General features: G+C 37.6%; 1 protein-coding gene across 22 annotated transcripts in view; it reads left to right on the forward strand.

Moving 5' to 3' along the window:
* Nucleotides 1-13466, forward strand: part of DLG2 (discs large MAGUK scaffold protein 2) — a 2103224-nt gene that overhangs the window by 1937763 nt on the left and 151995 nt on the right. For all 22 annotated transcript variants that reach the window (XM_074400260.1, XM_074400268.1, XM_074400258.1 and 19 more), the window contains one exon: nt 1211-1325. In XM_074400260.1, coding sequence (XP_074256361.1) covers nt 1211-1325 — 115 coding nt within the window. The remainder of the gene's footprint in view (nt 1-1210; nt 1326-13466) is intronic.

The raw sequence follows: 13466 nt of genomic DNA on the forward strand, positions 1-13466 counted from the left end.
AATGTGCTGATATACTCTATTAAAATTCTTTATGGTGAGTTTCTTTGTAATTAAAAGAACGATTTATAATTTCAATTAACATTTTTAAGTTTATTTGTGGATAAGATAAGTCTGCTGGATTTTCCTAATGCAAGACCTTGTTTTGCCAAGGAAATGATAGAAGTCTCTAGGTTGTGATAAAAAAAATATTGAAACGTCAAAAGCCGTTTCTTTTTACATGTTCATTGTGTTATTAAGTGCCTTAGAACCTATTCTTTCTTTATTTTTATTGGATTTACATGCCAAAAATATTTTTTGTGTGAAACAATAGCAATGATATAATATGCATATTTCTTTGACTTTTATTATACCCGTACTTTTTAATGTTTGAAAATGTCTAAAATTTGGCTTGTAAGCAAAGGTATAGTACAAAATTGAGGTATAACCCCAAGTGGTCAAGCAGACTGACACCCCCTAACAAAATTTAGTTAAATTAAATGACATTTCTTACACAACTCATCACCAAACTCTTGATTCTCTGGTCTATCAGGCTGACAGTAACTAGAGACTCTCCTCAATACCTCATCGAGTTGGGATTCCCATGGGATTTTATTTTATTTTGCTTTTTGTTTTTGAGATAATTATAGATTTATGTGCAGCTATAAGAAATAATTTTACAGTTTCCACCAGTAGCAACATTTTTAAAAAACTATTGCACATTATCACTACCAGGATATTCACATTGATGCAATTCATCAATATTATTCAGATTTTCCCTAGTCGTGTGTGTGTGTATGTGTGTGTGTGTGTGCACATGCATGCGCGTTTGGTTCTGTGTAATTTTATCTTATGTGTAGTTATTCATATCCACCACTGCAGGCAAGATAGCAAACATTGTCATCACCACAAGGATATTTTATGTTTCATGTTTTCAACCACATCTCCTTCCCCATGATCCCCAGTCCCCTCTCTCCCACCCTGCTTGGACTTTTTACAAGTTGAGAATTGGATGATGGTATGTTTTCTAGGTACCTTTTGGGAAGGAACTGATTTCTCACTTTCCTCTTATTAATGTCTGTGAATAAATTATAGTAAATACCCTTGAGTTGAACATGTCCCCATTGTTTGGCAAAGGAACCAACAACGTGGGTGAAGGGCTGCCTGGACTGTGCGGCATTTCTAACTCTTGAAGGAACAAAGCCAAATTTGCTACCTTTGTTTTTGTTACCAGATTACGCTCGATTTGAGGCCAAAATCCATGACCTACGAGAGCAGATGATGAACCACAGCATGAGTTCCGGGTCCGGGTCCCTGCGAACCAATCAGAAACGCTCCCTCTATGTCAGGTAGGCAATGGAGTATTTCTCTATCTGCACTTTGTGAGCATTGCAACTTGAGAAAACAAAGGCAACACTGTGAAGCAACAGAACATGTGTTCTAATTAACATCTGCTCCTCAGTACACTACTGAATGACCTTATGTTTAACCATTTGGAATAAATGTTTGAAATGATATTAGATTAAATTAGTTAAAGGTGCCTGCTTTTATCAAGTTATTCTTTGGCAATGTTATGATCCAGGATAAAGTGCCTAGCATAGGTTGCAATAACAATGAGAAGAAACATTTTCATTTCTAATAAATCTTAAATTGAATGTGTGGGCCAAAGCCCTGGACATTTGCTTACCATCAGTGTGAAAAGAAAATATGCCTGTATCATCTCCTAACCTGCCTGATACTGATTGCATTAACTTTAGTGCATTGATTTAAAATCCACAGCGTTCTTCTAAATAGTTATGTGCTTTTCTCTAACGAGTTTTGGCAGAAAGACTTCCTTCTGTGTCATCTCATTACCAGTTGTTCTCAGACCATAAAAGTTACTTGTTCCTTGTCTGACAAAACTCATTAATCTACCAGAAAAAGAAAAATGATTGATTGAATGTGAAATGCCTTCCAGCCTTTCATCCTGGTAACTACCTCTTGAGTAAGATCCATCAGCACTCAACTATAACATGCTCCTCTTCCGAGAAAAGCCTCCTATATTACTTCCAAACTTCATCAGTGCTTACTTTACCTTTAAAAATAATATAAGCACTAACAGACAAAAGGAAGAAAGTGATGCCTAATTAATGGTCAACATGAATCTATGTACCATATGGAGAAAACATGCCTATTCTTTTTTTTTTTTTTGAGACGGAGTTTTGCTCTTGTTACCCAGGCTGGAGTGCAATGGCGCGATCTCGGCTCACCGCAACCTCCGCCTCCTGGGTTCAGGCAATTCTCCTGCCTCAGCCTCCCGAGTAGCTGGGATTACAGACACGCGCCACCACACCCAACTACTTTTTTGTATTTTTAGAAGAGACGGGGTTTCACCATGTTGACCAGGATGGTCTCGATCTCTTGACCTCGTGATCCACCCGCCTCGGCCTCCCAAAGTGCTGGGATTACAGGCTTGAGCCATCGTGCCCAGCCCCATGCCTATTCTTAATATATTCTCCACTTCCCACTCTGGCCCAAAATCCAGTCTGACTCCAACCTGAGGTCATATCCTTCTTACCTGAAATTTTAGGCATGAGGTATGTGTTGTAGATACTAATTTACATACTTGAGTTGAACGTTTGCCGTTGGTTCCACTTTGGCTGTAAAGTTAAGTTTTGTGTGTATTTAGTATTCACAGCAGGGCTGAGAAGGGAGTGGGATTCTGGAAGGCACAACTTATCATAGACCTTAATTTCCTGACTGATCTTATAAGTCTAGACTCCCTTCTTCCAGTGAAGCCCTGAGATACAGAAAACAAACCATAAAACAGGTTATTAAACCTCAAATTTGGCCAACTCCACTTCAAAAGATTATTTTGATTGCCTTAATTGTAATCTGTGACTGTTGAGAACCACCCTAGAACATGTCTTGGAGTGACAGCACAAATATGATGGAAAGTTAACAGCTCCATTTGTAGATCTTCTTCTCTCTTGTGTTGTATTGGTGGTCCGTGTGCTACAAAATATTTTTAAATCTTAAAATATTTTAGTCCTGGGTAGCAAATTGGAAAATGCTAGGTTAATAGGACAGAAATAAATCAGTCAATGCAACTGAAATGGTTATATATAATAAAACTGGAAGGGAAAATTACCAAGTTGTGGGTATCTCATTAAGAAATAGAATGCATAAATTGTTGTTAAGGTACTAGAAGAAATTTGCTGAAATATATTGCTAATAGCTATTAATTATGGAAGATTAAGAAAAGTAAATGAAGTAATATGATATATAAAACTAATGCACTTATTTGAAAGAGTAGTAGTGAGATTCAAATCTCACTATAAAATGGTAAATAAAAATATAACATACAGAAGAGGCAGACTTAAAGTAGCAAAGTTATAGTTGGGGATTGTATTGAAGGGAGGAACCTCTTTTTTAATAAGACTCAAAAATACTTGACACTTCATAGGAAATTCCCAAATGAGATCTCTATAATATACAAATATGGCATTTGGTTTCCAAATGTTCAGTTATTACTACTTATTTTGTACCTAGAAGGCTGACTTTACCATCTAAATGACTCTAAGAGACTTAGAATTAGAAGAAATATGGGGCATGCATATAGTCACATCGGCAAACCAGAAAGAACTTTCGAGAGCCCCCTGGCCTTATTCGAATGAAAAGTGAGAAGACAGACTGGAAAAAAAAAAGCAAGAAGCAAGGCCTAAGTGAAATTCTTACCAAAAGGGATTCAACAAGTTTGTACGTCTGTACTTTTTAAAAATACTAATTTTGGCTACAGGATTTTCGTAAAGATGCTTGCTCTATCTATATTGCTTCTATAGGACCATGGTCAGTTGTGTTTATTTTAGAAAGTCAACTGCTTGCTTTCTCAGAATAAATTACTAGCAAGGTTTATCTGATTATATAAATATAAGAGGATGAGCATGTCTCAAATCTGAGAATAACATACTGAAAATGGTATTATTCTCCTCATTTTGCTTAGCTTTATGTAATTCTAGTGCTAGAAGGAACCTTAGCTATCATTGGGCCCACTGCTGAATTTATAGTAGAGGAAACTGAGGCCCCAGGAGAACAGAGACAGAGACTTGCCTGGGATCCCACAGTGATTTGTGGCAGAGTCAGCTCTCCTTCCCAGCCTCCCACCACTTCTCCCCACATCACTCTGCCTCCCTGAGGACTTAGTTTATGTGGTGTCAGCTGTTGAATACACTTTAGCTGTGATTCTCAATCTGCTTCTGTCAGCACAGTGCTGGACTCTTTGAGTTGAGGAATAGAGGAAAAATTCAAACACAAATGTCTTTGGGGTTTTTGCACAGGATAAACTGTGCTGCAGGAATATGGGATTTCTTTGGTATTATTTATATTTTTCTACGAAGCCAAAACCTAGATCAGAAAGCAAGCAGCTTCTTTGTCCTGGGAGAAACAATTTAGCTGACTTAGTAAAATATTTGCTTGCACCAAAAAACCATTCTTCTCCTTGGATTTACCTCACATACCCTACACACACACACACACACAGACACAGAGAGAGAGAGAGAGAGAGAGAGAGAGAGAGAGAGAGAGAGAGAGAGAGAGAGAGAGAGAGAGACGTGTGTGCACATGCATGAACTGACATGTGCCCAATTCTACCCCTGGTCCTGGTGATGTCAGACAGAATGTACCTTCCTAGGGTCTTGCAGAAACTGCCTTCATTTTCCCATTAGAAATGATCTTCCCAGGTGGAAGCAATTTGTTTACCTGAAATTTTAAAGGGAGTGATAACCAGCGCTATCCGAGCCAGGCAGTATTTTAAACATGAGCCAACCCTCTCTATCTTCCAATCTAGCTATAATGTTTTCTTTCTTTAATCTTTTGTGTGAAGTGCTTGAAGTACTCTGGTGGTGCTTTGCAAATGGAATTGATTATTGCTGATGTTAACCATTCATGTCCTATGGGAATGATCTGGATATGTTTAATATGCTACTTGTATTGTGTATTTCCCACTTTGTGAAACATATAGTGGTAAAACATTGTGAAACATGTAGTTCATTTAAAAGTAAATTAAGTTACAAATATGAATAAAATGTTTTTCAAAATGCTACACAAGTACATTACCAATTCTTCAAAGACAGGTGCACTTAGGCTCCGGAGCTACTGGAATATGAATTTTGTGGCATGTACTTTGAGGCTCTCATTGTGTGCAGAGATAGTAAGCAACTGCCTTGGAAGAGTACGTTTATGAAAGCTCATGAAGATCTCCCTACCTCTAAAATGTTCTTTCCCTTCTTACCTACCAGCTGATAAAAACCTGGCATAATAAAGAAAGAACAAGGCTTTTCCAGCTACTAACAGGGATGCACGTTTATGTATAAATAAATACTGCTAAGAAAAGTCAAAGATATGAGGGATTAAATTTATACAAAAGTGCAAATTTCTTCTTTTTTTTTTTTTTTTTTTTTTTGAGACAGAGTTTCGTTCTTGTTACCTAGGCTGGAGTGCAATGGCGCAGTCTCGGCTCACTACAACCTTTGCCTCCTGGGTTCAAGCAATTCTCCTGCCTCAGCCTCCCAAGTGGCTGGGACTGCAGGCACACACTACCATGCCCAGCTAATTTTTGTATTTTTAGTAGAGATGAGGTTTCACCATGATGACCAGGATGGTCTCGATCTTTTGACCTCGTGCAAAAGTGCAAATTTCTAAAGAACAATCCTTTGTTTTGATAAAAGGTAAGTTAGAGGAGTACCCAGGATGCTGGGAGAATGGGGAGGGGAAGAACTAAAGCAAATCAGTCCACCATTAACTTGGAGAAGTTAAATAATTTCCCCAAGATCACACAGCTGGGCACCATGAGCATAGACTTTCAGATCTATTTGTGAGACATTGTAGAGCAGCATTTAAGCACACAGTTGCTAGATTCTGCCAGATAGAAAAACATGTGAATCATGGTTCTGCCACTTCCTAGCTTTGTGACCATGGACAAATCAGTCTCTCTGGACTTACTTTAACTGTGAAGATGAGTGTAGTAATAGGATACCATAAAGTAGTTGTGAAGATTAAATAAAATAGTGAATTTAGAGCCTGGGCATGGTGGCTGATACCTGTAATCCCAGCACTTTGGGAGGCCAAGGCGGGTGGATCACAAGGTCGAGAGATCGAGACCATCCTGGTCAACATAGTGAAACCCTGTCTCTACTAAAAATACAAAAAACTAGCTGGGCGTGGTGGCGTGTGCCTGTAATCCCAGCTACTTAGGAGGCTGAGGCAGGAGAATTGCCTGAGCCCAGGAGGCGGAGGTTGCGGTGAGCTGAGATCGCGCCATTGCACTCCAGCCTGGGTAACAAGAGCGAAACTCCGTCTCAAAAAAAAAAAAAAAAAAAAAAGACCATCCTAGCCAACATAGTGAAACCCATCTCTACTAAAAATACAAAAATTAGCCAGGCACTGTCTTGCCTCACCTGTAGTACCAGCTACTTGGGAGGCTAAGGCAGGAGAATCGCTTGAACCAGAAGGTGGAGGTTGCAGTGAGCCGAGATCGCACCACTGCACTCCAGCCTGGCAACAGAGCAAGACTGTCTCAAAAAAAAAAAAAAAAAAGTGAATTTAGATATCTGGCACATGGGAAGTAGTTGATAAATGTTGACAATATTCATCATTTATTATAAAGCCACCTTTTCCCTGTTGAAGACCACAGAATAGGCAGTGACTAAGACACTGTTTTCTTAGCAGTGAGATAAGCCTCTCTCATCCCCTTGCTTGCATTCAGCAAAGGGAGGAGGACAGACTTCCTGATGACTTTTAGGTTTGTGCTCCTCTAGACCGCATGAAGCCTGAAGGGGATGGCCAGCATTCCATGGCTCCAGAATACTCAGCTCTGTCAACTCATCAGCATTTCTCACCCAAACAAGGCTCTACTCAGAGGCAGAACCTGAAAAGAAATCGGTAGAAGCCACATGATAGAAAGACTCAACTGCGTATGCAGTAGGCCATTTCAAGTCTTCATGTATGTTATTAGTTTTCCTAGCCACATGATTTCTTCTATTTCCCCTAGGCATTCTTCACCCCTTGCCAGCCCTCTGCTCATAGTTTTGTTCTGAATTTCAAAGTCTTATTCATTTTTCAGTGGACCTAAGTCTATATTTTACTCAAAGTTACTACTACCTAAGACAGTTTTTGCCTCCAAGGCTGTGTAATATGACAGATACACTCAAGTCAGCCTCTTGCCCTTTGTTTAACTTAATACTTTCATACATTGATTCCTTCATGCCTTCTTTCATTCAACAAATACAGTATTTGTACTTACTTGCAATATACCAGTCTGTAGTATATGTTAAGGACACAGTGGTGAATAAGAACACAGATCCCCTTTCCTCAAGTTTCTCACAGTCTAGATCTATAGGCAGTCCAAAGAGTTGCAGACCCTTATGGCAACTCATTTCCTGATGCCTCATGTTACTTATGTGCCTTGTAATTATTATCCTATTTTGATTTTTACAACATGCCTATGAGACTTCCTATAGTGAAATTTGCCCAGAAGACCGCTAGTATTTGAAACTCACCTGTTAAAACAGTGACTGCTCTGGTCCTTGTTAAGCTTTTATGATAAAATGTTTTAAAATGAATCAGTATTACTCGATTCTCTCCAGTGGTACTAACTGCTTCTAGCTTCACTTGGCTATGGATTTCTTGAGAACATTTGAGGCAAAGCCATGAAATCTGTGGACTCTGTTATGGGTCACATTTTTGTCTTCTTCCCCGCCAATCTTGGACCCAACATGTTAGCTGTTTCCCAGAGAACATGCCACAGTCAGCTGTGTGTACCCACCACCCAGTACTTGGCACAGGGCTAGCTGACAGTGGTATTTTTATTGTACACATTCATAATTCTTATTTAGCATATCAAGACATATGAATTTAGCATATCAATTCTTATTTAGCATATCAAGAATTCCTCATAGTTCTTATTTAGCAACATCATTATTTATTCACTTAGAAACATATTGAATCTAATATATTGCAGCAGAATAGCCAATAGAAACTTCTTGAATTCAGAATTACTTTTCTCTCTTAAAATCTCAGTGGGGTCAAATGTAACTGGGAGGGGAATATAATCAGGTACCTCAAATAGTTTAATAGGATAAAGCAGAAAGTCTGGACAGAGTCTAGACTTGTAAGGACACTGGTTAAATTTGTATTGATGATACAACTTCTGTTTTATACTCTGTATTAATTTCCTCCAAATAGACCTGGCTTCACATCCAGAATTCATAACTTGTCATTATGAATAATGAGAGTTGTGCATAGCTTATTGTTTGCTAAAACTTGAGTGTCTCATTTAAAAAATGGACACAGTACCTAGTTCATAGGCTGGTTGTTAGGATGAAGCTAAACTGAATGTATGAAGACATTTCCTACTTTGGACTTATTAAGCAAGAGGGAATTCCTTTTATTGCTTCAAGGGCTTAGAAGCCTTCCTCCTACACTGGTGCCTCCTTTAAAGCAGAATAGATTTTGTTTCTTCATTTATGTTTTGAGACCCATTAGCATAATGCTTACTCTTTCAGGCATTTGCATTTTTAATTGTATCTTTAATTGTGGAATAAAATGCTTTGTCTTTAGGCAGCTAATTTTATGCCAGAAATAGAAGAAGGAATCATTGTAAATCTGGGAGTTTTCTCCTTCCCCTGCAATCATAGGCTACCCTGATTTTAAAAGGTTTTTAATTTTTGTATTTCTGTAGGAAGATGGACAAAAGTATCATGGGTGACTCTTCCATTGACCATCATGTTTTCCTCCATTCTTCTACTTCAAGGTCTAGAATCCAGATCTCATTACTGCTAATGGTTGGCCTATCATTAATTAATTCATCCAGAAAACCTCTCTGAGCCAGCACGATCTACCCCATACTCTGCTAAACTCTGGAAATAAAAAGATTAATGAAATTTCTTTTCTGCCTTAAGGAGCTGAAATGTCATTCCTACAAACTAGATTCTGCTTACCTCTTTACTAATCCCATGATAATCATATTTCCAGAAATCTCTCATCTCCACAGGAGAGACTTTGCCTTATAACCCAAAATGACTGCTTTCTAGAACAAACCGGACAGGTCTAGCTAAAAAGGAAAACAGAACAGTAAAAGATGGGACACAGAATGCTCACAGGAGGATAGGTGAGAGGGAAAGGCATAAAAAAATTGAGGGAACCTCCCTCTCCCCCTCACAACTGCCAATCATGAAGGTTAGATTAATAGCAAGGGAACAAAGGAATAGACATAAAACACTAGCCCTTTAGTCTCAGTGTTTGAACAGTGTCTGACACTTCTTTAAATTAACTTTAAATACTTGTGGAATGAACTTTTTGATAAGCAGTTAAAGATGATGGTTAAATGGAAGACAGTATTAAGAGAGCCACCAATGACTGGTGGAGTCAAGCACATACTCTTCTGTGTTCCTGTGTGCCACACAAACTGCTCTCCTTCAGTCTTCATGTGCTCCTTCCTGTCTGTTGACCCACCTGCCCCCTCCACTGGGCTGTGTGTATCTCGAAGATGGAGATTTTATCTGTTTAAAGTCTGCATCTGTACAGTCTGGCATATAGTAACTGCAGAATCAATTAAATGAATGGATTACAGATGTCACTAAATTGGAGGGAGTTTATGTAAAATTTTACCTAATTACATCACGGCTTGCAAATGGTTTATTGACTAAGTTCCTTGCCCCTTGTTAATCAAATAAATATGCCATCCTATTTGGTAATTATCTCAGATTAAATTTTCAAAAATTATTTAATCAGAGTCACTATTCTTAAATAAAATAGTATTTAAACCAATAACAGTTAAAAAAAAAGGATAAAGAAGAATATTACACAATGATAAGGGGTTCAATTCAAAAAGAAAACTTAACTGTCCTAAATATATACACACCCAACATTGGAGCACCCAGACTCATAAAACCTTCTAGACCTATGAAAATACTTAGTCACGCAATAATAGTTGAAGACTTCACCACCCCATTGACAACAACAGAGCAAAGATGCAGAAAAACTAACAAAGAATTTCTGAACTTAAATTTGACTTAAATTTAATTGTAGACTTCAATTCAATTGGACCAATTGGATATCTACAGAATACTCCACCCGTCAAACACAGGCTATACATTCTTCTGATATGCATATGGAACCTTTTATAAGATTAACCACAAGCTCAGCTATAAAGTGATTCTCAATAAGTTCAAAAAAATCAAGATCATACCAAACATACTTTCAGACCACAATGGAATAAAAATAGTAATCAATGCCAGGAAGACCTCTCAAAACTACGTGATTACACAGAAATTAAACAACTTGCTCCTGAATGACTTTTGGCTAAACAGTGAAATTAAGGTGGAAATAAAAGAATTCTTTGAAATAAATGAAAATAGAAATGTAATATACCAAAATCTCTGGGACTCAACAAAAGCAGTGTTAAGAGGAAAGTTTACAGCACTAAAGGTCTACATCAAAAATTTAGAACGATCTCAAATTAATTTTCTAACATTACACCTAGAGGAACTAGAAAAACAAGAACAAACCCTAAAGCTAGCAGAACAAAAAGAAATAACTAACATCAGAGGAGAGCTGAACAAAACTGAGACTCCAGAATCCATATAAGGAATCAACAAACTAAAATTTGTTTCTCTGAATGTATAAATAAGATCAGTAGACCACTAGCTAGTTAACAAGAAAAAAAAGAGGGGGGATGATCCAAATAAGCATAATCAGAAGTGACATAGGTGACATTACAACTGATCCCACAGACATACAGAAGATCCTGAGACTTTTATAAACACTTCTATGCACACGAACTAGAAAATTTGAGGAAATTGATAAAATCCTTGAAACACAATCTCCTAAGATTCAATCAGAAAGAAATTGAAACCTTTAGCAGAACAATATTGAATTCTGAAATTAAATCAGTAATTTAAAACCTAGCAACCAAAAAAAGCCCTGGACCAGATGAATTCACAGCCAAATTCTATCAGATGTGCAAAGAACATATGACACCAATTCTACTGAAACTATTCCAAAAAATTGAGGAGGGACTCATCCCTGTGTTATTCAACAAAGCCAGTATCACCCTGATACCAAAACCTGGCAAAGAAACAGCAAAAAAAAAAAAAAAAAAAGAAGAAAGAAAAAGAAAATTACAGGACTATATCCCTAATGATCATAGACCCAAAGTCCTCAACAAAATCCTAGCAAATCAAATCCAGCAGCACATCAAAAAGTTAATTCACCACCATCAAGTAGTCTTGAGTCCTGGGATGCAAGGTTGGTTCAATATATGCAAATCAATAAATGTGATTCACCACATTAACGTAATTAAAAACAAAAACCAAATGATATTCTCAATAGACATGGAAAAACTTTTAAGTCTAACATTTCTTTATGATAAAAACTCTCAACAAACCAGGCATAGAAGAAATATACATCAATATAGTAAGTGCCATCTATGACAAACCACAGCCAACATCATACTGAACAGGCAAAAGCTGGAAGCATTCCTCTTAAGGACAGGAAAAAGACAGGGAAGCCCATTCTTACCAATCCTATTCAACATAGTACTGGAAGGCCTACCCAGGGTAATCAGGCACAATAAAGAAATAAAAGGCATCCAACAAGGAAAAGAAGTCAAATTATCTCTGCACTGAAAATGATTCTATACCTTGAAAACCCTAAAGACTCCACCAAAAGGCTCTTGAAACTGATAAACAGCTTCAGTAAAGTTTTAGAATACAAAATCAGTACACAAAAATTAGTAGCATTTCTGTATTAGCACGAATAACATTCAAGCCAAGAGCCAGATCAAGAATGCAATTCCATTTACAATAGCCACACAAAGAGTAAAAAACCTAAAAATACATCTAACCAAGGAGGTAAAAGAATTCTACAAGGAGAACTACAAAACACTGTTGAAAGAAGTTATAGATGACACGAATTTAAAAACACTCCATTCTCATGAATTGGAAGAATCAACACTGTTAAAATGGCCATACTGCCCAAAGCAATCTACAGATTCAACACTATTACCATCAAACTACCAATGTCATTTTTCGCAGAATTAGAAAAAGCATTCTAAAATTTATATGGAACCAAAAAAGAGCCCAAATAGCCAAACCAATTCTAAGGAAAAAGAAAGCTGGAGGCATCGCATTACCCAACTTTACACTATAAAGCTACAGTAACTAAAACAGCATGATACTGGTACAAAAACAGATGCAATAGAACAATGGAACAGCAAAGATAACCCAAATAAAGCCATGCAGCTACAGCCATCTGATCTTCAACAAAGTTGACAAAAATAAGCAATAGAAAAAAGCCTGTCTATTCAATAAATGGCACTAGATATTAGTAGCCATATACAGAACAAAACTGGACCCTTATCTCTTGCCAGATACAAAAATTAACTCAAGATGTAAACATTTATTTATTTTTGAGACAGGGTCTCACTTTGTCACCCAGCCCGGAGTGCAGTGGCATGATCTCAGCTCACTACAACCTCCTGAGTTCAAGCAATTCTCTCACCTCATCTTCCTGAGTAGCTGGGACTGCAATGCAGATCACCACACCTGACTAATTTTTGTATTTTTTGGTAGAGACAGAGTTTTACTATGTTGGACAGGCTGGTCATGAACTCTGACCTCCACTGATTCACCCACCTCAGCCTGCCAAAGTGCTAGGATTACAGCCATGAGCCACTGCACCCAGCTGGATTAGAGATTTAAATGAAAGACATCAAATTATAAGAATCCTAGAAGAAAACCTAGGGAATGCCATTCTAGACGTTGGTCTTTGAAAAGAATTTGGGACTAACTTCTCAAAAGCAATTGTAACCACCCCCCCCCACCCCCCGCCAAAAAAAAGACAAGTGGCACCTAATTAAACAAAAGAGCTTCTGCAGAGCAAAAGAAGCTATCAACAGAGTAAACAGGCCACTTACTAAATGGGAGAAAATATTTGCAAACTATGCAACCGACTGAGGTCTAATGTCCAGAATCTATGAGGAATTTAAGTAATTCAACAAGCAAAAAACAACCCACTAAAAAGTGGGCAAAAAACATGAACAGACGCTTCTCAAAAGAAAACATACAGCTGGTCAACAAACATGAAAAATACTCTTCATCACGAATCCTCAAAAAAAAGGCAAATCAAAACTACAATAATATACCGTCTCACACCAGTCAGAATGGTTATTATTAAAAAAAATAACATGCTGGCAAGGCTGTGGAGAGGCAGACTTATTTTCTGCCAGGCAGTTTGCTAAGCATCTTATATAAATTATTTTAATTCTCACAGAACTCTATATGGTAGGTTTTATTATCCCCATTACCGAGAAGAAAAAATTGAAATCAGGTTTCAGTTTTCTCATAAGAGACTAAACTAGGACTAGAGCCTAGGCATGCTATTCTATTTCCCCTACCTATTGTTTCATATGGCTTTATTAAACAGCTTTCACGCATTTTATTTCATGGATTTGA

Source organism: Saimiri boliviensis, chromosome 6, assembly GCF_048565385.1.
Source record: "Saimiri boliviensis isolate mSaiBol1 chromosome 6, mSaiBol1.pri, whole genome shotgun sequence".
NCBI classification, from domain to species: Eukaryota; Metazoa; Chordata; class Mammalia; order Primates; family Cebidae; genus Saimiri; species Saimiri boliviensis.